Consider the following 24,892-nt stretch of genomic DNA (forward strand, 5'->3'; position numbering starts at 1 on the left):
CGACTCCCCTCTCCAACAAAAAAAATTAACTCGAGACCCAGGTATAAAATCAGGTAAATGAGTCCTCGAGCCTCTCACTTATATTCCTGCTTGAGGCAGTGTCCTCCTGGTGCAGCTCCCCTGCCTGCATCTCCGCCATATTACCAACGGTGACGTTCGATAAACGGGAGGTAGGGCGGGGGGGGTGAAGGAAGGGTCAGTACTGCGCCTGCGCCTCCCTTGCAGTGCACCCTGGGAATTGTAGTCCGGACGATTCTGGGGGACGGAAAGTACCCGGAGGGACTCTAACTCCCGGAATGCCTCACGGTGCTGTACAGTGCACCACCTGAGAACGGCGGAGTTTTCTTTTTAAACAAAAACACCCCGCATCGTCACACTGAGAAGGCGAAGTGCGCGCGCCCCGTTTGCTATCTCTGTAGTGAGTATAAATGTCGGTGATCGTTTCTCAGCCGGAGCTGCAGTTGGCGTCGCTCTGTGTTTGTTGAGTTGGCGGAGGCCTTGCTGTCCCGTGGTGTTGGATTACTCCTGGTGGCGTCTCCGTGCCGAGGGGGAGAAGACTGGGCATGCGCACAACTCCAGAGTGGCGCCGGGTGCGTGGAGGGAATTCTGGCATCCCGTGCAATGTCAACCCCGGGTTCAACAAGGTGCCCGGGGGAGGGCTCCTCGGCATCTCCTGGATGCTTCAACCTACTTGCAGTTGATTTCAAGCAGAAAATGCTGGAAAACACTCAGCAGGCCAGGCAGCATCAGTCGGGACAACACACACACACACCCGAAACGTGTACGCGTGTTCTCTCGACAGATGTCGCCTGGCCTGCTGTTTCCAGCGTTTTCTTGTTTTATATGTCTGATGATTTCCGGCAACTAATACAATAGCAAAATACTGCGGATGCTGGAAATCTGAAATAACAGAAAATGCTGGAAATACTCAGCAGGCCAGGCAGCATCCGTGGAGAGAGAAACAGAGTTAACGTTTCCGGCAGCTACACTATTTTGCTTTTTTTACAATTCATTTAAGTTGCTGCCCACGTCCTCAATTTTTAAATGTTTATATAAACAGGAGATGTGGTTGGGAAAATATATATATAAATTTTAAAAATATCAATGTAAAGGCAGAATACATCTCCGGGTACGATTCTTTCATAGAAGTGTTTTTCTATAGTTAAGAACTGTTGAGCACCATCTGCTCCAGAGTCACCCAAGCATCCATGCTAGATCTCCTGTTGCACCTACATGTTGCCCCTGGTGCCGTCACTGGCAGATAAGAGGTCAGGTCCACTGATGACACCTAGCTCTACCCCTCCATTTCCTCACGATACCTTCACTGCCTTTGTCCTGTGAGATTGCTTGTCCAATATCTAGTCTTGGATAAGCTGTAATCTCCTCCAGCTAAACAATGCGAAGACAAAAGCGGTTGTCTTAGGCCCCCACTGCACATTCTGGATTCTTGCCACACACTCCATTCCCTATCTTAGCCATTGTCTTTGGCTGAACCAGACTGTTCACAACACCAGCATCCTGATTGAACCCAAGCTGAGTTTCTGACCTCATATTAACTCCATTACAAAAAAACACCTATCTCAGCTCATCCGTTCCTGAAACCTTCATCTATCTATACCTTTGCCACCTCCAAACTTGCCTGGCCAGCCTCCTATCCTCCACTCCTTGCATATCACCCTGTCCTCACTGATCTACAATGGCTCCTGGTTTCCCCAATATCTCAAATTTAACATTTTTGTTCTTGTGTTTATATCCCTCCATGGCCTCCCTGCTCCCTATCTCTCTCTAATCTATTCCAGTCCTGCAACCACTCTCTTCCCTCCTGCCCCCGAACTCTCCATACCTCTGACTAGGGCCTATTGTGGGCTCCCCTTCACCCCAGTGTTGGTGGCTGTGCCTTCAGCTGCATCGGTCCCACGCTCTTCAGTTCCCTCCCTAAACCAATTTGCCTCTTCATCTCCGTCTCCCCCTTTAAGACTTTCCTTAAAACCCACCTCTTTGACTAAGCATTTGGTCAGCCCTCCTAATCTTTCCTTCTTTGGCTCCTTCTCCGCATCGCTTTTTTCTTCTTCACGTCTCTGAAATGCCTTGCAACGCTTTTCTATATTAAAGGTGCTATACAAATGTTACTTAATAATGCTCTTTGTGATTGTGTGTGGGAATTACAGAAAGTGTCAAGTCTGTAGAATTACATACATATTTAGCAAAACTTAAGTCATTTTGGTTTCAAATTGCCACCCAATTTGCTATATCTCAATCTTTAAAAATAAGCACAACCCATTACAGCTGTCTTTAAGGCCACAAAATCTAATTGCTGCAAATACAGAATTCAGTTAGAAGCTAACTGTTGTTTGTGAAGCTCCACTCTCCCAAAACTATCAGTCTATATGCCCCCTTTCATGCAATTGAATGAATTGCAGGTGCAAATTCAAATTGAATGAATTGTAGGTGCAAATTCAACTTGGACAGTATGACATGGTAGCCATTACTGAGATACGGCTGCAAGATGGTGAGGACTGGGAACTAAATATACCAGGTTATAAGGTCTACAGGAAAGATGGGCAAAATGGTAGAGGGGGAGGAGTAGCCTTAGTGATTAAGGATAAAATCACTTCAATGATAAGAGAGGATATAACAAGAGGTAAGTAGGCAGTGGAGACTTTATGGGTGGAGTTAAGAAATAGCAAAGGATTTAAGACTGTAGTGGGAGTTGTGTATAGACCCCCGGTAGCAGCTGTGAAGTGGTCGAATGTATAACTGCAGAGATTAGATGTAGTAAAGGCAGAGTGGTTTTAATGGGGGATTTTAACTTGCATATAGTTTGGGATAAGCAGACTAGCTCATGTCAGAAATGTAGTGAATTTCTTTAGTGTGTTCAGGATAGTTTTCTGCAACAATATGTCCCAGAACTAACCAGGGGTCATGCCATATTAGATTTAGTAATGAGCCAGATTTAGTTAACAGCCTAACGGTGCGTGAACATTTATCTAATAGCGATCATAATATGATCGAGTTCAACGTAGTGTTTGAAAGGGAGAAATGCGAAACAACTACTAGGATTCTAGATTCAGGTAAGGCCGACTTCAACGGGATGAGACAGAGACTGTCCGCAGTAAACTGGGCAAATCTGTTAATGGGTAAAACGACAGAAGATCGGTGAGAGATGTTCAAAAAAGAATTTAATGTGATACAGAACCAGTTTATACCCCAACGCTCTTCTCGATCTTCCTTGCTGCAATGCTCCATCTCACCCTCAGTAAGCTCCCCACTAGAGTGGAGCTAATTTACAGAACAAACAGGAAACTGTTCAACCTCCGTCGCCTCCAGTCCAGATCCAAGGTCGTCCCATTCTCTGTCATCGAATTACAGTATGCAGACGACACTTGCGTCTGCACTCACTCGGAGATCGAACTCCAAACCATCGTCAACACCTTCACTGAAGCGTACGAGAGCATGGGCCTTACACTAAACATCCGTAAGACAAAGGTCCTCTATCAACCTGCCCCCACCACACAGTACTGCACCCCGATTATCAAAATCCACGACAAGGCCTTGGACAACGTGGACCACTTTCCATACCTCGGGAGTCTACTGTCAACAAGGGCAGACGTCGACAATGAAGTCCAACACCGCCTTCAGTGTGCCAGTGCAGCCTTCGGTCACCTGAGGAAGAGAGTGTTTGAAGACCAGGACCTCAAACCCAATACTAAGCTCATGGTCTACAGAGCAGCAGTGATCCTCCTGTATGCCTCAGAGACACGGACCATGTACAGCAGGCACCTCAAAGCACTGGAGAGGTACCACCAACGCTGTCTCCGCAAGATCCTGCAAATCCATTGGCAGGATAGGCGCACCAACGTCCGTGTTCTTGCTGAGGCCAACATCCCCAGCATCGAAGCTTTGACCATGCTCAATCAGCTCCGATGGACGGGCCACATTGTCCGCATGCCCGATACGAGACTCCCAAAACAAGCGCTCTACTCGGAGCTCCGGCACGGCAAGAGAGCCCCAGGTGGGCAGAGGAAACGCTTCAAGGACACCCTCAAAGCCTCCTTGAAAAAGTGTAACATCCCCATCGACACCTGGGAATCTCTGGCCCAAGACCGCACAAAGTGGAGAAGAAGCATCTGGGAAGGCGCCGAACACCTCGAGTCTCTTCGCCGGGAGCAAGCGGAAGCCAAGCGCAGGCAGCACAAGGAGCGCACGTCAACCCAAGTGCCCCACCCACCCGCCCCTTCAACCACCGTCTGCCCCACCTGTGACAGAGACTGTAGGTCTCTGCATTGGACTCATCAGTCACCTGAGAACTCATTTTTAATATGGAAGCAAGTCATCCTCGGTTCCGAGGGACTGCTTAAGAAGAGAAGAAGATACCCCTAAAGGGCAAGAGCTCCACTTGCCAAAAAAACCCAGTCATGGATGACTAAAGAGGTAAGAGATAACACATAAAACTAAAAGAAAAAGCATACAAAAATATAAAAACTAGCTCAGATCCTGGCAACTGGGAGAGATACAAAGAACAACAAAAGGTGACAAAACAGATAGTAAGAGCTACAAAAAGCGAATGGGCAAAACTGGCAAATGGATTTCAATTTAGGCAAATGTGAGGTCATCCACTTTGGACCAAAAAAGGTTAAAACAGAGTACTTTCTAAATGGTGAAAATCTGGAAATAGTGGCGGTCCAGAGACTTGGGGGTCCATGTACATAGATCATTAAAATGTCACAGACAGGTACAGAAAACAATCAAAAAGGCTAATGGAATGCTGGCCTTTATATCCAGAGGACTAGAATACAAGGGGGTAGAAGTTATGCTGCAGCTGTACAAAACCCTGGTTAGACCACACCTGGAGTACTGTGAGCAGTTCTGGGCACCACACCTTAGGAAGGATGTATTGGCCTTGGAGGGAGTGCAGCGTAGATTTACCAGAATGATACCCGGACTCCAGGGGTTAAATTATGAGGAGAGACCACATAAACTAGGATTGTATTCCCTGGAAATTAGGAGGTTAAGGGGTGATTTGATCAAAGTTTTCAAGATATTAAGGGGAACAGATAGGGTAGATAGAGAGAAACTATTTCCGTTGGTTGGGGAGTTGAGGATTAGGGGGCCTAGTCTAAAAATTAGAGACAGGCCTTTCAGGAGTGAAGTTAGCAAATGCTTCTACAAATGGTGGTAGAGGTTTGGAAAACTCTTCTGCAAACGACAATTGATGCTAGATCAATTGTTAATTTTAAATCTGAGATTGATAGATTTTTGTTAACCAAAGGTATTAAGGGATAGGGGGAAAAGGCGGGTATATGGAGTTAGGTCAAAGATCAGCCATGATCTCATTGAATGGCGGAACAGGCTCGAGTGGCTAAATGGCCTACTCCTGTTTCTATGTTCTTTTCCCCACTTCCCATGACTGCTACACACAGTTCCTACAACATACCTCTTGCCTGCCTGCAATCTGGAGCATCCTCTGTACCATTTTTATTGGTATAATGGGCTTTAACACACCCTGAAATAAACCTTTAATTACAATCAAAGCCCATTGATTTATAGTTGGTGTAAAATATGTGCTTAATCATAGAATTTGAGCACAAAAATATCATTAAAATTCCTATCAATACTTTAATTATAAATATATTTTGACACACAATCTTTGTAAATTAATGGTCTTGGTAATACATTGTGTACTACGGAGCAGAAAATAGCATATCCTCCAACAGCATATCCTCCTCCGTGGCTAACAATGGAAATTAGGGATAGCATAAGATCCAAGGAGAGGACATATAAATTGGCCAGAAAAAGCAGTAAACCTGAGGATTGAGGATTCAACAAAAGAGGACAAAGGGATTAATTAAGAGGGGGAAAATAGAATATGAGAGTAAGCTTTCAGGGAACATAAAAACTGACTGTAAAAGCTTTTATAGGTATGTAAAGAGAAAAAGATTGGTGAAGTCAAGCATATGTCCCTTGCAGTCAGAATCAGGGGAATTTATAATGGGGAACAAAGAAATGGCTGACCAATTAAATACATACTTTGGTTCTGTCTTCACAAAGGAGGACACAAATAACCTCCCAGAGATGTCGGGGAACATAGGGTCTAATTAAAGGGAGGAACTGATAGAAATCAGTATTTGTAGGGAAATGGTGTTAGAGAAATTGACGGGATAGAAAGGCCGATAAATCCTCAGGGCCTGATAATCTACATCCTAGGGTACTTAAGGAAGTGGCCCTAGAAATAGCAGATGCATTGCTGGTCATCTTCCAAAATTCGATAGACTCTGGAACAGTACCCATGGATTGGCGGGTAGCTAATGTTACCCCACTGTTCAAAAAAGGTGGTAGAGAGAAAACGGGAAATTACAGACCGGTAAGCCTGACATCGGTAGTGGGGAAAATGCTAGAGTCCATTATAAAAGATGTAATAACGGAGCACTTGGAAAACTGACCAGATCGGAGAAAGTCAACATGGATTTACAAAAGGTAAATCGTGCTTGACTAATCTACTGGAATTTTTTGAGGATGTAACTGGTAAAATAGATAAGAGAGAACCAGTGGATGTGGTGTATTTGGACTTTCAAAAGGCTTTCGATAAGGTCCCGCATAAGAGATTAGCGTGTAAAGTTAAGGTACATGGGATTGGGGGCAAGGTATTGACTTGGGTAGAGAACTGGTTGGCAGACGGAAAGCAAAGAGTTGGAATAAACGGCTCTTTTTCCGAGTGGCAGGCAGTGACTAGTGGGGTACCGCAGGGATCGGTCCTTGGACCCCAGCTATTCACAATATATATTAATGATCTGGACAAGGGAACTAGATGTAATATCTCCAAGTTTGCAGACGACACAAAGCTGGGTGGGCGTGTGTGCTGTGAGGAGGATGCCGAGAAACTCCAGTATGATTTGGACAGGTTGGGTGATTGGGCAGAAGCATGGCAGATGCAGTATAACGTGGATAAATGCGAGGTTATCCACTTTGGTGTCAAAAACAGGAAGGCAAATTATTATCTGAATGGCAGTAGATTGGGAGAAGGGGAAGTGCAACGAGACCTGAGCATCCTTGTGCACCAGTCGCTGAAGGTAAGCATGCAGGTACAGCAGGCGGTTAAGAAAGCAAATGGTATGTTGGCCTTCGCAGCGAGAGGGTTTGAGTACAGGAACAAGGATGTCTTGCTGCAGTTGTACAGGGCCTTGGTGAGACCACATCTTGAGTATTGTGTGCAGTTTTGGTCGCTTTATCTGAGGAAGGATGTTCTTGCCATGGAAGGAGTGCAGTGAAGATTCACCAGGCTGATACCTGGGATGGCAGGAATGACGTATGAGGAGAGATTGGGTCGATTGGGCTTGTACTTGCTGGAATTTAGAAGAATGAGAGGGGATCTCATTGAAAGTTATAAAATTCTAACAGGACTAGACAGACTAGATGCAGGGAGGATGTTCCTGATGGTCGAGGAGTCCAGAACCAGGGGTCACAGTCTAAAGATAAGGGGTAAGCCATTTAGGACAGAGATGAGGAGGAATTTCTTCACCCAGAGAGTGGTGAACCTGTGGAATCCTCTACCACAGAAGGCAGTAGAGGCCAATTCATTAAATATATTCAAGAAGGAGTTGGATATATTTCTTAAGGCTAAATGGATCAAGGGATATGGGGAGAAAGCAGGGACCGGGTACTGAATTTGGATGATCAGCCATGATCGCATTGAATGGCAGAGCAGGCTCGAGGGGCTGACTGGCCTACTCCTGCTCCTATCTTCTATGTTTCTAACTGAGCAATGCCTTTAGAGATCTGGGAACATTTAAGCATATTGGCAACCCAAATGTGCTTATGTATTTATTGACAGTGCTCACTGCTGCTTTTTTTGCCCTTCAGTGGCATGTATGTGTGATCGCGATATTTTGTGCCTGCATGTTCATGATTTTTCCCTGGATTTCTAGTGCATACGTGAAAAAAATTGAGAGAAAGGAAATAAAGGAGTACAGACTATAAAAGAAGCTTGTAAGGAAATAGAAGTGAAGGAAAAGCAAAAGAAACAAGTGGTGGGGGAGCAAAAGAGAGAAATAAAAGTGAAAGTTGAGCAAGAAAGAGAAAAAAACAGAAGCAAAAGAATGAGCAGGAGATACTGAAGTGGAGGATGAGTGGGAAAGGAAGAGAGAGAGAAAAACAGAAGTGGGTATTCACTAGTATAGGAAACTCTTTACCGGCACCTAAATAACCGGAAATCTCTTAACCGGCAAAATTCAGGAGTAGGTTCAGGTAAGTTTTACTTCACATTAGTGGCCGGGGTTCCTGGACCTGTGGCCGTGTAACCGGGGTTCCTGCATTTGTGGCCGTGTAACCGGGGCTCCTGCACCTGTGGCAGTGTACGGGGCTCTCGTACCTTGGTAAGTATACCTCTCTGTAATCCGGACTTTTTGATCAACCGGCACCACGCCGGTCCCGTTGGTGTCGAATAAAAAAGAGCTTCCTGTATTTGTAAAAAACGATAACTATAATCTGACTACATATGTATGTATAAAATACAATTCTTGATTGGACAGTGAAAATACATCATTTAATATATGACATGATTTTCTAACAGCATTTTCATGTTCTAACATTAATTCAGAATTCTTTTCCCTCTTTTAAGCTCCACAAATAGCGATGTCAAAAAAACATTCAAAGCACAAGAGAGAGAAGGATAAATCTCAATCAAAGAAGTCAAGGTCACAACAGCGCAGTCCTGACTGTGATGTAAGGACAATATGTTTTTTCTTTCAAATGACCTTTTTTTGGAACAAATCTCAACATGGTATCTTCCAGCATTCAGTGCCTGCCACACAACACCCATGAGGCAGATCCAAAAAGTTTATTTCCTAAACATGTTGATTTGGTACAGGTCCATGTTTGTTTTTTGGGGTGGGGGATAATTTTGGGGAAGTTATCTTCTGAGGTCCCTATGCTTAGTATAGGAAACTTTCTGGTATCCGGCACGGATGGGACCGATGTGTTGCCGGTTCATCAACAATTCCGGATAACCGAACGCTATAGTAAAAGATACGGAGGTCAGAGCTCCGTATAAAGCAACAAACCCTGTACAGCTTCAAAACAATCGGCACAAGTTGCAAGCGTCTCTGTAGCTCAGCAACAGCTTCAGCTACACCCTTGCACAGCAACAAATCAATTTTAAAAAGTTATCTGAACCGACTCCTGAATTTTGCAGGTGGATAGAGCGTTCCGGTTATTTTGGGGCCGGTTAATCGAAAGTTTCCTGTATATTCTGTAAACTTTCAGAAGGTACTTGTATTCAGAACTGTGATACCATAATCTGAAAATTGAATCTCCTAAACTCTGCACTGATTTGTGTTTGGATAGCAGTACAGGTGTCAGCAGATACTGTGCTGCAATCGGGCCTGACTGACCTTTTCTGTCTAATACTGTAAATGTAAATAGATTTGTCCATGAATGAGTAGTCTTCACTGCACACAATATAATAATATCTAATCTGCATTCCGGAGATTCACTTATTCTAAAGTTAATGCAAATTATTTTTTTAATATGGCAAGAAATACTATACAAACAATACAAGCTGTGAGTAAATTATCTGGTTTCAGTGTGTGCACATGAAAATTGGCGTGGATGAAAAATGAATTCGCTTTGAAATGCATCGACAGTTATATAGGCAAATGGCCTTAAGTAGATAAAAGCATCAAAGAACGCTTGTATCTGCCAGGATTTTTAAAACTACAGTGATTATTTGGGCAAGTGCTAAAACCTCAAATGAAAGCCTGCCTTCAAATAGATTATTTTATTCACAGTATAAAGTTTCTGTAGTCTAGATATTAACTGAATAAATGTGAGTCTCTATTGAGATTGGCTGTTTAAACTGGAGTGCCATTGGTGACTTGGTGGATCTGGATGTCGGTTGGAGGTGGTGTCACAATGACAATACTCACTGAATGGTGCGTGTATGTCATAAAGGCAGTATCCATGGAATGGTGACTTGTTTAGAGCTGTGCAGGTTACAGAGGCTAATGAAAGAAGTTGGGAACTATGATGGACACGAGTAAAAGATACAAGAGTTTAGATGTGTAGGAAATATAGATTGGACGGGAGAGGAGGTGGTGTATCTCTATCTCAAGGACACCTGGCAGGTAAAGGAAGTAGAACCAATGCTACAGAATAATTTTCCCCAGTGAACTACTGTAGCTGAAAGTACTGGGACCAGCCAGATGGATAGCAGTGGACTTTACCTGTCCTGAACATTCTTTGTGAAATGTGTAGTGCAAAAAGAGCAAAGAAAACTCTTATGATTTTGCTATAAGACATCAAGTTAAAACAAAAAGGAGGATCTGTTTGTTAAACAGATTTTTAAAAAAGTATATGCAAGCAAAAAGATAACATCAGTGGGCAATTTTAACTTAGAATCTGAATTAGTAAACAGAATCCATGACTACTTTCTGACCCTTCTGTTGGGGACCCACAAGAGGCAATTCACATCTTAATTAGGTACTGGCAAGTGACCCAGATCCCATGCTACGAATGGAAGAAGTGGTGACAACATGATCAAATTTAGTTTGAACTGATATAAACAAATACTGTAAACCAATAGTCAGATATGTAACTTTAAAAGGGCCACCTTCAAGGGAATGAAGGAAGAGCTTGAACAGAGTAACTTAGGAAATAAAACATGACTTAAGGACAAATGGAATAGCTTTAAATATATAGTACTGAGCATCTAGGATAGTAAAGGAAGACCAGATCAAGTGATGAAAATAACACACAACTCTACAAAGCCTGTAGGGAGACTGCAGGAGCTTTCAAAAAGATGATCAGAGGGACAAAGAGGAAACAAGAAACAAGTTTAGATGCAGATGCTAAATGCAACAGCAAGAAAAAGCTAGCGGGTTATCAAAGAAGAAATTAGATCCTTTAAGGATGAAAACCGGTTTGAAACTAAGGAGGAGCAAAACAGAATTAACATGATTAATTCCTGGAAGTATTCACTAGAGAAGACACTACTGTAGTAACATGCCACTCCATCGTAGGGGGCCCTAAAAATAAACTTTGAAATAACTAGACAAGCTCAAACAATAAGTCCCCAGGGATGGACAGCGCGTGCCTGAAATATCAAATTGAGGTGAGGGATAAAAATTCTATGGTGCAAAAGGAGTCAATGAGTACAGGGTAACTCCCATCAGATTAGAAACAAGCCAACATGATAACTATTTTCAAAACGGTGCCAAAATTAACCTTGGTAACTATGGCTCTATTAGTCTTGTATCACAAACTGGTAAAATAACAATTCATCATTAGGGACTAATTTAAGGATTAACCTAGCAAATGGCAATCAACACTGTTTCAAAGGGGAAGATCCTTCCTGCCTTTACTTGTCATTAAGTCCTTTCAGGCAGCCTCAAGTGGCAAAGCTGCTGAAACGCTGCATTTATAGTACCTGCTGTAGTGGTGAAACTGACCAGACTGCTGCGTACTTCGGCCCCGTTCAACTTTCAATAGCTGAATAAGGTGAAAAACATCCACCTCACATAGCTTGTCTGTAGCCAGGAATATTGTCCACAAATATAATTATAAGAAATATTAAAAATATAGAAGCCCAGAAATGCAACAGCAAATTCTGACTGGGAGTGGGAGAGAAGGTGCAAAGACTCCCTGCAGGAGGCCACTTCCTGACCGCTACTTCGGAGAATCACCTCTGTGAGAAAGAGAGAAGGGGATGGAGATCTGACCTCACTTCCAGAGCTGATAGTATTTAAATAATGAGTTTAGTTTTAATTACTGAAGATGTCAAAAATCTGCTTGAAATTGATCCAACCCGATACACTGGCCAACTCGTATAGCGGGCAGATCACATTCGCACGGACGTGCCCACTATAAACAGTGGAGATTGTATCAATAGAAAATACACTTTTCAATTTCATGTGTATTGGGGGAGCAGATTGTTCCAAAATCAGATGTCAGTGCTGACGTCAAATGTTAGTGTGTTTTATATTATTGATGCATGGTGACATTCAAATGGATTCATGAATGAAACATCACTCCCATTGCGTATTAAGAGTATCCATCCCAGTTTATTTGCTGTACAGTAATAACAAAGTTTAGGCACTTTCAAATTAAAGAATGGAACTTTGCGTTTAGCTGGAAATTTATTATGCTAATATTGTCGCTGCTGTCATGAAGTTAATTCCAAATTCACCAGTGTTGCCAACTGAGTGTGGGAAATGTTTGTTATTAAAAGTCTGGACTGTGCAGAATCATATTTCTGGAGTAACAAGTTGTCATTTTGGTTATGATGGACTGTGCATTAAGTTTACGACGACATGCAAGCCGTGATCCTGACCAACGGTTCCACCACAGACCCAATTCACGTACGAACCGGGGTCAAACAAGGCTCTGTCATCGCACCAACGCTCTTCTCGATCTTCCTTGCTGCAATGCTCCATCTCACCCTCAGTAAGCTCCCCACTGGAGTGGAGCTAATTTACAGAACAAACGGGAAACTGTTCAACCTCCGTCGCCTTCAGTCCAGATCCAATATATTTTAATTCCCTCGTTCTCCAACTTCCCTGTTCAGTTGGAAGCTGGAATACTTTCCATGAGCACCAGTACTGTTCTGATCAAGGAGTATTTTACTCCAAAGCAGGTGAAGTAATCAATTTTTCTTCCCAAAGAGAGGGGAACCACTTCTGTGCAGTGCCCCATCTAGCAGCCTAACCATGAAGTAATGTATGTGATCTGATGATGGTAACGTAGTTTGATGGTCAGTTGAGCCTGAAATCTATAATCAGATCTTTCTGGGTGTAATGTTTACTGCTCTACTGTTAGTTATTAGGCCTTATCATTCTTGAAATAATCCACGTTTATTGTACTCAACAGTTGTGTTTTTTTTAAATAAATTGTTAGGAAGAAAAAAACAAGACTGAGCAGATGCCACACTGCAGTGGAGGAAGCCTATTACCATGGCAATCTTCATTATCGCCTCGAATAGGAAAAAGAAGAAAACTGGTAAGTTTTGCATGCAAATACCATTAACACTCAACAGAATCAGTCCATAGGACAGCTTACTGAGCCACTCTGTAAGGCTCTTAACCTGCCATTCATTTATGTACATTAGGCCATTAGACTGTGTGCCAAGAAAACAATGTATAAATGTATTGTAACTGAAGAGCAATAACAATAAGAAAAATGTTATAACAGTTCCAAGAAGTAGAGCACGAAAAAGTCTGCTTAATGGTTCAAATAGCTTAATTTATTCTAAATTATATTAAATAAAATTCCCTTTTAATTTTTTTTAGATATAGTGAATAATAACTTTTGTGAAAGTGCTGTTTCTTTTGTTTCATGTCCTCCTTGATCATTTGAAGTTGGGTATTATATTAGTTATAACACCTACTGTTGCCAGCATAAAATAGTTGGGTTGGAATGTGTTGCAAAATTTAATGTAGTCAAGAGATTCAGATGATGCTTAAACAGTAAAAGTGAAACGTGAGGAATTTTTGAACATCATTTGAACAGTAACAACAGATTTTTAAAAAATTAATTCATGGGATGTGGGTGTTGCTGGCAAGGCCATCATTTATTGCCCATCCCTAGTTGCCCTTGAGAAGGTGGTGATAATAACAGCCGATAGTTTATATAATGATCCGTATTTTGCAGTCAGCAGTGAAGGAACAATACTGCCCGTTCACTACGCTGACAGCTGCCCACAAAGTTTTGGCAGGCTATTGAGTGTAGACTTGCTGTCATCGGGCATCTGATCTAGTGTGGCGCCCTCTACAGGGGATCTGTGGCGTCTGTGCAACAGTGAGGCTCTTCAACCAATCAGATTGAAGAACCTTCATGTACAGAAAGCAAAATAAAGATTGGGGAAGAAAGATGGGATTAAGAGAGAGAGATAAAAGAGACAGGCAGAAAAAGTTTTTTTTTTTAATTTCAAATCTCCATCACTAATTAAATTCTGAAGGAATGAGACTCCACATTTGTAAAATTAAATTTTCAAGACCAGAGAGCTTGTTTGGCAGTAATTCTGACTTATCACGGCGTTAAAAATTCACTTACACCTGAATGCCCCAGCCCAAATATTTTCTGCCGTGTTTAGTGGGTAAGTCCCCCACCTTTTTTAAAATTAGTTTATGGGATGTGGGCGTCGCTGGCAAGACCAGCATTTATTGCCCATCACTAATTGCCCTTGAGAAGGTGGTGGTGAGCCACCGCCTTGAACCACTGCAGTCCGTGTGGTGAAGCTATTCCCACAGTGCTGTTAGGGAGGGAGTTCCAGGATTTTGACCCAGCGATGATGAAGGATCGGCGATATACTTCTAAGTCAGGATGGTGTGTGACTTGGAGGTGGTGGTGTTCCCATGCGCCTGCTGCCCTTGTCCTTCTAGGTGGTAGAGGTCACGGGTTTGGGAGGTGCTGCCGAAGAAGCCTTGGCGAGTTGCTGCAGTGTGTCTTGTAGATGGTAAACACTGCAGCCACGGTACGCCGGTGGTGGTGGGAGTGAATGTTTAAGGTGGTGGATGGGATGCCAATCAAGCGGGCTGCTTTGTCCTGGATGGTGTCGAGCTTCTTGAGTGTTGTTGGAGCTGCACTTATCCAGGCAAGTGGAGAGTATTCCATCACACTCCTTACTTGTGCCTTGTAGATGGTGGAAATGCTTTGGGGAGTCAGGAGGTGAGACACTCGCCGCAGCATACCTAGCCTCTGACCTGCTCTTGTTGCCACAGTATTTATGTGGCTGGTCCAGTTAAGTTTCTAGTCAATGGTGATCCCCAGGATGTTGATGGTGGGGGATTCGACGGTGGTAATACTGTTGAATGTCATGGGGAGGTGGTTGGACTCTCGCTTGTTGGAGATAGTCATTGCCTGGCACTTGTGTGGCACGAATGATACTTGCCACTTATCAGCCCAAGCCTGAACATCGTCCCGGTCTTGTTGCATGCGGGCATGGACTGCTTCATTATCTGAGAAGTTGTAAATGGCACTGAACATTGTGCAGTCATCAGCGAACATCCCCATTTCTGACCTTATGTTGGAGGGAAGGTCATTGATGAAGCAGCTGAAGATGGTTGGGCCTAGGACACTGCCCTGAGGAACTTCTGCAGCGATGTCCTGGGGCAGTGATGATTGACCTTCAACCACCACAACCATCTTCCTTTGTGCTAGGTATGACTCCAGCCAGTGGAGCGTTTTCCCCCCCGATTCCCATTGACTTCAGTTTTACTAGGGTTCCTTGATGCCACACTCGGTCAAATTCTGCCTTGAAGTCAAGGCCAGTCACTCTCACCTAACCTCTGGAATTCAGCTCCTTTGTCCATGTTTGGACAAGGTTGTAATGAGGTCAGGAGCTGAGTGGTCTTGGCGGAACCCAAACTGGGCATCAGTGAGCAGGTTATTGGTGAGTAAGTGCGCTTGATAGCACTTTCGATGACACCTTCCACCACTTTGCTGATGATTGAGAGTAGACTGATGGGGCGGTAATTGGCTGGGTTGGATTTGTCCTGCTTTTTGTGGACAGGACATACCTGGGCAGTTTTTCACATTGTCGGATAGATGCCAGCGTTGTAGCTGTACTGGAACAGCTTGGCTAGCGGCGTGGCTAGTTCTGGAGCACAAGTCTTCAGCACGATAGCCGGGATGTTGTCGGGGCCCATAGCCTTTGCTGTATCCAGTGCGCTCAGCCGTTTCTTGATATCACATGGAGTGAATCGAATTGGCTGAAGACTGGCTGACATGAATTAGTCATTCATGAAAGAAAGACTTATGAAATAATACTAAGCAGCCTATGGGTGGCGCTGTTCAGGGAGAGTATAAATACTCGGGCACGGGCCCAGCTTGCGCAGGACATTCTTAACAGGAACTAGTGAAGGACACAACTAGACCTCCATGTTGTAAAACAGTTGATTAAAGCTTTGTTTAATGCTTAGACCAAGTGCCTAGTAGTTTTCTTATGTCACTGGCTTCTGTGATGGTGGGGACCTCAGGAGTAAGCTGATATGGATCATCCACTCAGCACTTCTGGCTGAAGATGGTTGCAAACGCTTCAGCCTTGTCTTTTGCACTCATGTGCTGGGCTCCACCATCATTCACCTTCACGCCCTTACATTGATTTCAATGCCGAGTCTTATCGTCAAGGTACCGGTATAGCGCAGCCTCTGGAGGAGCAGGGTAACTCGAACTGCAACTTCTGGATTTCCACATTTAACTGCGCATATGCATACTCCAGAAGTTGCTGTCCGATTTACTCCATAATAACGGTGAGCGTTGATAACCTCACCGTTATTCTCAATGCAAAATCTGGGCCAATAGCAGTTCTCCTGTGGCAGTACTCTCAGTAAGTCAGGTGGTTGTTTCTGCATCTTTTATACTCTTTCCTTGAAGAACAGTATGAACTAGTGGAAGGGTTTGCAGAAGATTAACAGTCTGACCAGCTGTGACATGAAGGCGCTTTATATCGCTGGGATTTTGTCCTCTTATTCCACAGTAAAAACGGATGCAAAATAATCATTTAAACAGTCTTCTATTTCCTTATTGTCCATTATAGTCTTGCCTGCATCTGTCTTTAATGGGCCCACATTAAAGACAGATGCATATGAGACGGGATGAGAGAAAGGAAATTGGCAACATTTATGATGAAGCTGCTCAGGTGCCTGTGTGGACAAGATAGAATTCAGCTGTCATGTCCTACAGTCTGCCAACACTTATTCTCAAGGCTCCCGGGATGCTGCTCACTTGGATAGGATACTGGAAGGGTTACTGCTGCCCATGGAACCATATCCCAGTAAGGGAGGTTAACATTTTCAAGAGATCAGGGGAGAAAAATTAGAGAGAACAAACTCCTCATTGCACCATGTTGTGTGGCTAGAAGCATCAGTAATGCAGCAATATTTTTACTGTGCAATTGCACAAAATTTCCTTGTGATATTTGTAGATGAAGCCGTAATGTGTTCATGTGACATTCTCTGTTCATCCTTTTAACTGAGACATTCACCTATTTTAATGAACTCATGTCGCTGTTAACATAGTAGATAGACAAATGTTTTATGAAGCATTCATAATGCTTCATAAGGTGCAGCAAGCAGTTAGAAAGGCAAATGGTATGTTGGCCTTCATTGCAAGAGGATTTGAGTACAGGAGCAAAGATGTCTTACTACAGTTATACAGGGCCTTGGTGAGACTACACCTGAAGTACTGTGCCCAGTTTTGGTCTCCTTACCTAAGAAAGGATATACTTGACATAGAGGGAGTGCAACGAAGTTTCACCAGACTGATTCCTGGGATGGCAGGACTGTCGCATGAGGAGAGATTGGGTCGACTAGGCCTGTATTCACTAGAGTTTAGAAGAATGAGAGGGGATCTCATTGAAACGTGTAAAATTCTGACAGGGCTAGATAGACTGGATGCAGGGAGGATGTTTCCCCTGGCTGGGGGGGGTCTAGAACAAGAGGGTCACAGTCTCAGGATACGGGGTAGGACATTTAGGACCGAGATGAGGAGAAATTTCTTCACTGAGGTTGGTGAACCTGTGGAATTCTCTACCACAGAAGGCTGTGGAGGCCAAGTCACTGAATATATTTAAGAAGGAAATAGATAGATTTCTAGACGCAAAAGGCGTCAAGGGGTATGGGGAGAGAGCGGGAATATGGTATTGAGATAGAGGATCAGCCATGATCGTGTTGAATGGCAGAGCAGGATCGAAGGGCCAAATGGCCTACACCTGCTCCTATTTTTCTGTGTTTCTATGTTTCTATTCACTAATATGGGAAACAGTAATTTCTACTCATCTATATCTTCCATAAAGAATATGGATTCTTGACGTTGAATTAGAAGGTAATATTATAATAGAAAGTTTCGGGTTCTACTTGGGTTAGTCACATGTGTCCCAAGAAGTATATGAAATCCTTATAATGTGTATACAGTTGCAGATTTTCTCAAATTAATATTTCTCAATGCTCTGGTGCTGTGTTTGCATGACTTTTTGAAGATGATAAACTAAGGTTATTTTTAAATTTTGTGAGATGATCTTGAAGGTATATTGGATTTGTGACACAGGACCAGAAAGTATATTGGATTCCAGCTATAACACTGAGTTTATAATAAATACAGTGAACTACTTTGCATACGTATTGGTAAGCTATCAAATGTTTTGATTTTTTGATTTCATATTGCTTTGTATTCTGTTTCTTCATTAGAGCCATCAGGAGATAAATGCTCCCACAACACAACTGTCCATGAAAGAACAGGCTAAATCTTCCTGGTCTAGGTTAGTATTGGAGATATTTTTAGATACTGTATAAAAGAATAACTTGGGTTTCAAGTCATAGAATCATTGACATTTTTGGCCCATTGTGTCCGTGCCAGCCGAATAAGAGCTATCCAGTCTAATCCCACTTTCCAGCTCTTGGTCCGTGGCCTTGTAGATTACGGCACCTCAAATGCATATCCAAGTACTTTTTAAATACAGTGAGGGTTTCTTCTTCTATCACACTTTCAGGCAATGAGTTCCAGACCCCACCACCCTCTGGGTGAAAAAAGATCTCTTCAACTCTCCTCTAATCCTTCTACCAATTACTTTAAATCTATGCCGCCTGGTTATTGACCTCTCTGCTAAGTGAAATAGGTCCTTCCTATCCACTCTATCTAGGCCCCTCATAATTTTATACACCTCAATTAAATCTCTCCTCAGCCTCTTCTGTTCCAAAGAAAACAAGCCCCAGCCTACCCAATCTCAGTGTTCCTCTGCACTTCTCAGTATCCTACCATTTATTGTGTATACCCTTGCCTTGTTAGCCCTCCCCAAATGCATTACCTCACACTTCTCCGGATTGAATTCCATTTGCCACTTTTCTGCCCACCTGACCAGTCCATTGATATCTTCCTGCAGTCTACAGCTTTCTTCCTCACTATCAATCACATAGTCAATTTTTGTTTAATCTGCAAACTTTTTAATCATGCCCCCTACATTGAAGTCTAAATCATTGATATAGAAACATAGAAGATAGGAGCAGGAGTAGGCCATTCGGCCCTTCGAGCCTGCTCCGCCATTCAATGAGATCATGGCTGATCATCCAAATTCAGTACCCGGTCCCTGCCTTCTCCCCATATCCCTTGATCCCTTTAGCCTTAAGAAATATATCCAACTCCTTCTTGAATATATTTAATGAACTGGCCTCCACCGCCCTCTGTGGCAGAGAATTCCACAGGTTCACCACTCTCTGGGTGAAGGAAATTCCTCCTCATTTCAGTCCTAAATGGCTTAACCCTTATCCTTAGACTATGACCCCTGGTTCTGGACTCCCCGGCCATCAGAAACATCCTTCCTGCATCTAGTCTGTCCAGGCCTGACAGAATTTTATAGGTTTCGATGAGATCCCCTCTCAATCTTCTAAACTCCAGTGAGTATAAGCCCAATCGACACAATCTCTCCTCATACGTCATTCCTGCCATCCCAGATATCAGCCTGGTGAATCTTCGCTGCACTCCTTCCATGGCAAGGACGTCCTTCCTCAGGTAAGGCGACCAAAACTGCACACAATACTCAAGGTGTGGTCTCACCAAGGCCCTGTACAACTGCAGCAAGACATCCTTGTTCTTGTACTCGAACCCTCTTGCTACGAAGGCCAACATACCATTTGCCTTCTTAACCGCCTGCTGCACCTGCATGCTTACCTTCAGCGACTGGTGTACAACACCACCCAGGTCTCTTTGCCCTTCCCCTTCTCCCAATCTATTGCCATTCAAATAATAATCTGCCTTCCTGTTTTTGCCACCAAAGTGGATAACCTCACATTTATCCACATTATAGTGCATTTGCCATGTTTCTGCCCAATCACCAAACCTATCCAAATCGTGCTGGAGTTTCACGACATCCTCCTCACAGCTTACCCTCCCACCCAGCTTTGTGTCGTCTGCAAATTTGGAGATATTACATCCAATTCCCTCGTCCAGATCATTAATATATATTGTGAACAGCTGGGATCCTAGGACCGATCCTTGCGGTACCCCACTAGTCACTGCCTGCCACTCGGAAAACAACCCGTTTATTCCAACTCTTTGCTTTCTGTCCGCCAACCAGTTCTCTATCCAAGTCAATACCTTGCCCCCAATCCCATGTGCCTTAATTTTGCACGCTAATCTCTTATGCGGGACCTTATCGAAAGCCTTCTGAAAGTCCAATTACATCACATCCACTGGTTCTCCCTTATCTATTTTACCAGTTACATCCTCAAAAAATTCCAGTAGATTAGTCAAGCATGATTTACCTTTTGTAAATCCATGTTGACTTTGTCCGATCCAGCCATTGCTTTCCAAGTGCTCTGCTATTACATCTTTTATAATGGACTCTAGCATTTTCCCCACTACCGATGTCAAGCTTACCGGTCTATAATTCCCCGCCTTTTCTCTACCACCTTTTTTGAATAGTGGGGTAACATTAGCTACCCGCCAATCCATGGGTACCATTCCAGAGTCTATCGAGTTCTGGAAGATGATCAGCAATGCATCTACTATTTCTAGGGCCACTTCCTTAAGTACCCTGGGATGTAGATTATCAGGCCCTGGGGATTTATCGGCCTTCAGTCCCATCAATTTTCCTAACACCATTTCCCTACAAATACTGATTTCTTTCAGTTCCACCCTTTCATCAGACCCTATGTTCCCCGGCATCTCTGGGAGGTTATTTGTGTCCTCCTTTGTGAAGACAGAACCAAAGTATGTATTTAATTGGTCTGCCATTTCTTTGTTTCGCATTATAAATTCCCCCGATTCTGACTGCAAAGGACCTACGCTTGACTTCACCAATCTTTTTCTCTTCACATATCTATAAAAGCTTTTACAGTCAGTTTTTATGTTCTCTGCAAGCTTACTCTCATATTCTATTTTCCCTTTCTTAATTAATCCCTTTGTCCTCCTTTGTTGAATCCTAAACTGCTCCCAATCCTCAGGATTATTGCTTATTCTGGCCAATTTATATGCCCTCTCCTTGGACCTTATGCTATCCCTAATTTCCCTTGTTAGCCACGGTTGAGTCACCTTTTTTGTTTTATTTTTATGCCAAACTGGGATGAACAAATTCTGTAGTTCATCCATTCGGTCTTTGAATGTTTGCCATTGCCTATCCACCGTCAACCCTTTGAGTGCCATTCCCCAATCAATCCTACCCAACTCGCTCCTCAGACCATCGTAGTTTCCTTTATTTAAATTGAGGACCCTAGTCTCCGAGTCAACTACTTCATTCTCCGTCTGAATGAAGAATTCGATCATATTATGATCGCTCCGACCCAAGCGGCCTCGTACAACAAGATTGCTAATTAATCCTTTCTCGTTACATAATATCCAGTCTAAGATGGCCTGATCTCTGGTTGGTTCCTCGACATATTGGTCCAGGAAACCATCCCGTAAACACTCCAGGAATTCCTCCTCCACAGTATTGTTACTCATTTGGTGGGCCCAATCTATATGTAGATTAAAGTCACCCATGATGACTGCTGTGCCCTTATTGCACGCTTCTTTAATTTCTCTTTTAATGCCATCCCCAACCTCCGCCTTACTGTTTGGAGGTGTATAAACCACTCCCACTAACGTTTTTTTCCCCTTAGTATTTCTCAATTCTACCCATACAGATTCCACCTCATCAGAGCTAATATCCTTCATTACAATTGTGTTAATCCCTTCTTTAACCAGTAATGCTACCCCACCTCCCTTTCCTTTTTGCCTATCTTTCCTGAATATCGAATACCCCTGGATGTATACCACAAAAAGCGAAGGACCTCATACTGAGCCCTGTGGAACCCCACTGAAGCAGCCTTCCAGTCACAAAAACATCTGTTGACCATTACCCTTTGCTTCCTGCCACTGAGCCAATTTTGGATCCAACTTGCAACTTTCGCTTGGATCCCATGGGCTTTTACTTTTCTGACCAGTCTGCCATGTGGGTCCTTGTCAAAAGCCTTGCTAAAATCCATGTAGAGACTACATCAAACGCACTACCCTCATCAACCCTCCTGGTTACCTCCTCCAAAAACTTCAATCAAGTTAGTCGGACATGGCCTTCCCTTAACAAATCCATGCTGACTGTCCTTGATTAATCCGTCCCTTTCTAAATGACGATTAATACTGTACCTCAGAATTTTTTCCAACAATTTGCCCTGTATATTCATTAATACAATACTATCGAATCCTTCAGAAATATATATAATCAAAACCACAGTGAATTAATCAGTACAGCATGCACATGCAGGAGATTCATTTGTATGCAGAAAAGCTGTTTGAACTAAATGCATCCAGCTATGTGTACATTATGCCTATTTATATTAATTCAAGGTATGCTAACATTTCCCACTTTAGTATAAAATAGCGGATCTCCTGTGGAATTGCTATAATAAATCAGAGGATAGGGTGAGGAAAAAGTGGAGTTGGGATGGCTTGGTAAGGGAACAATTTCACAGGAAGTAAAGAATTTAAATGGGGAAAAGTATTAATATGTATAACAGATCCACTTTTAAATAAGTGGATCTGCTGTGGCGTTGGTTTGACTCTATCTCTTTTGGTTCTCTCTGTCTCTTGTTTTTTTTTTACCGTTATCTTTTTTTTCTTTGTCTTTTGTAGTTCCTTCTATGTGCGGTTCTTTCCTCTTACTTTGTCTTCTCTCTTATTGTTGGTGGGAAGTGAGGATGCTGGTTAGTGGGACTACAGTAGTAGTTGGAGCATTGATCCATTGAGGGCTGTAGGTAGATTTTGGGGGTGGATGGGGGAAGGGATTTGACCAGAGGTGCGGGTTCTCTTTGGGATGATGAATAGTGGCATTACAGAGCCACAAGTAGTAGTGGAAAGCATTGTGAAAGGGGTGGCATTTTGGTCCCCTTGCTGATTTCTTCTGCCACAGTTCCACACCCTATCTCCTCCCCTTGTCTCACCACGCCATAATCTTCTGTACCCACCCTTGTCAGTCACCCCCACCCCTCACCCAATCCCCACCCCCAATACTCATCTGCATCCTCTCCCCATCTTTTCTGCTTCTGCCACACCTGCTCATTGCCATAGTCTCCCTTCGTCCTCACTTTGCCACATCCCTCTTGCTCCCAAAGCCTCTCCTACCCCTCATAACCTGCATCGTCCCCTCCCTTTACTCCCACATTGTTCCCCTCACAGTCACTTTCCCTTCCTCTTACTCTGGCTTATCCCATTATCTTCCCCACAGGCTTCCATCTTCTCGCTCCCCACTCTCCTATCTCTTCCCTTGGCACCTCAGATCCTCTCCCATCATCTACCCCCCAGTCCATCTCCCTTAATCTCAATCCCCTTTCCCCTTCTCTTCCTTCTATATCCCAATCTCCCTTTCTTTTCCTTTAGCACCGAGATATCTGCGCTCCTCTAATTCTTCCCTCTTGAGCATCCCTGATTATAATTGCTCAGCCTTTGGTGGCCGTGCCTTCTGTTGCCTAGGCCTCAAGCTCTGGAATTCCCTGCCTAAACCTCTCCGCCTCGCTACCTCTCTTTCCTCCTTTAAGACGCTCCTTAAAACTTACCTCTTTGACCAAGTTTTTGGTCACCTGCCCTAATTTCTCCTTATGTGGCTCAGTGTCAATTTTTTTTGTCTTTTAATACTCCTGTGAAGCGCCATGGGACGTTTTACTACGTTAAAGGCGCTATATAAAGGCAAGTTGTTGTTCAATCACATTTCTTCTCTCTATCCTTCTCTATTATCTTTAATCTTCCTGGCCTTCCCTCCCTTCCCACCACCAGTCTAATGCCTGAGCTGGATTCCCAGTACTAAATTGGGAAATAAACAGTTTGTTCTTTAATGTGCTTGTTGTGCTTTAAATTGAGTGTAGCGCAATATGCTGGAAAACTGGCAAAGAATCCCGAATCCATGGGGACTGGGAGCTGGATGGCAGCCTGGGGTAGGTAGGCAAGACGCAGACAGTGGAGGCAGCAGGGGTACGAGCAAACTGAGGCCTAATGCACCAGGTCCGAAGAGAGTAGCGAGCAACTAGTGTGAGCAGGATTGGGTATGGGTGAGGATCAGGATGGGGACCATGCACAATGCAGATGAAGATAGCATAAGTGTGTCCATGAAGGAGAGAAACAGCAGTGGGGGCAAGCAATCATGGGGAAGCAGGAAGTGAAAGTAAAACAGATTTGGCAGAAATTTGGAGGGGGATCCCTGAGGTTTGGCTGAAGTGGAAGTTGGAATCAAAGGTTTAGCTCACTGGTTGTCAGCATTTAGTTGAAAACCCACTCTCATTCTTCGTCCAGTTTACATTTGGATCCTTTTCAAAAACTCAGAAACTGTTATGGACAGAGTGACAATTTGACTTTTCCACTGAGAGCATTTATAATTCAAACATAAAACAAAAGCTACAATAGATATGTAATCATTGCAAGATCATGATTGATCTCTCTCTCCTCCTCAGTCTTGCTCTCACTCTGCCTTTTTACCTCCTCCCTTCCCACTGTCCAGGGCCTCAAACACCCCTTCCAGTTGAAACAGCGATTTACTTGTACTTCTTGCAATTTAATGTACTGTATTCGCTGCTCACAATGCGGTCTCCTCTACATTGGGGAGACCAAATGCAGATTGGGCGACCGCTTTGCGGAACACCTCCGTTCAGTCCGTAAGGGTGACCCTGAGCTTCCGGTCACCTGTCACTTTAATTCACCGCTTCACTCCCACTCTGATCTCTCTGTCCTCGGCCTATTACATTGTTCCAATGAAGCTCAACGTAAGCTCGAGGAACAGCAGCTCATCTTTCGATTAGGCACTTTACAGCCTTCCGGACTCAATATTGAGTTCAACAATTTCAGACAATAATCCCTGCTCCCATTTTTCATGCAGTATGATTTAGCCATTCCCATTTGCAACATTTTCACAGTATGTTCTTTCAATTCCTTCCTCCCCATCTAAACCCCC

General features: G+C 43.5%; 2 protein-coding genes across 3 annotated transcripts in view; one reads left to right on the forward strand and one right to left on the reverse strand.

The window, feature by feature from the left end:
- Positions 1 to 257, reverse strand: part of trmt1l (tRNA methyltransferase 1-like) — a 135,792-nt gene extending 135,535 nt beyond the window's left edge. For both annotated transcript variants that reach the window (XM_085982577.1, XM_085982576.1), the window contains exon 1: positions 79 to 257. In XM_085982577.1, the coding sequence (XP_085838703.1) occupies positions 79 to 139 (61 nt within the window). In that variant the 5' untranslated portion in view covers positions 140 to 257. The remainder of the gene's footprint in view (positions 1 to 78) is intronic.
- A 29-nt stretch (positions 258 to 286) lies between these two features.
- LOC147121976 (transcriptional protein SWT1-like) overlaps positions 287 to 24,892 on the forward strand; it is a 130,027-nt gene continuing 105,421 nt past the window's right edge. The window contains 4 exon segments of the mRNA XM_085978111.1: positions 287 to 418; positions 8,615 to 8,718; positions 12,886 to 12,987; positions 18,174 to 18,244. Of these exon segments, the coding sequence (XP_085834237.1) occupies positions 8,629 to 8,718; positions 12,886 to 12,987; positions 18,174 to 18,244 (263 nt within the window). The 5' untranslated portion in view covers positions 287 to 418; positions 8,615 to 8,628.

The sequence above is a fragment of the Somniosus microcephalus genome, chromosome 3 (assembly GCF_052327205.1).
Source record: "Somniosus microcephalus isolate GS21.2 chromosome 3, FLI_Smic_1.0, whole genome shotgun sequence".
Taxonomy (NCBI): Eukaryota; Metazoa; Chordata; class Chondrichthyes; order Squaliformes; family Somniosidae; genus Somniosus; species Somniosus microcephalus.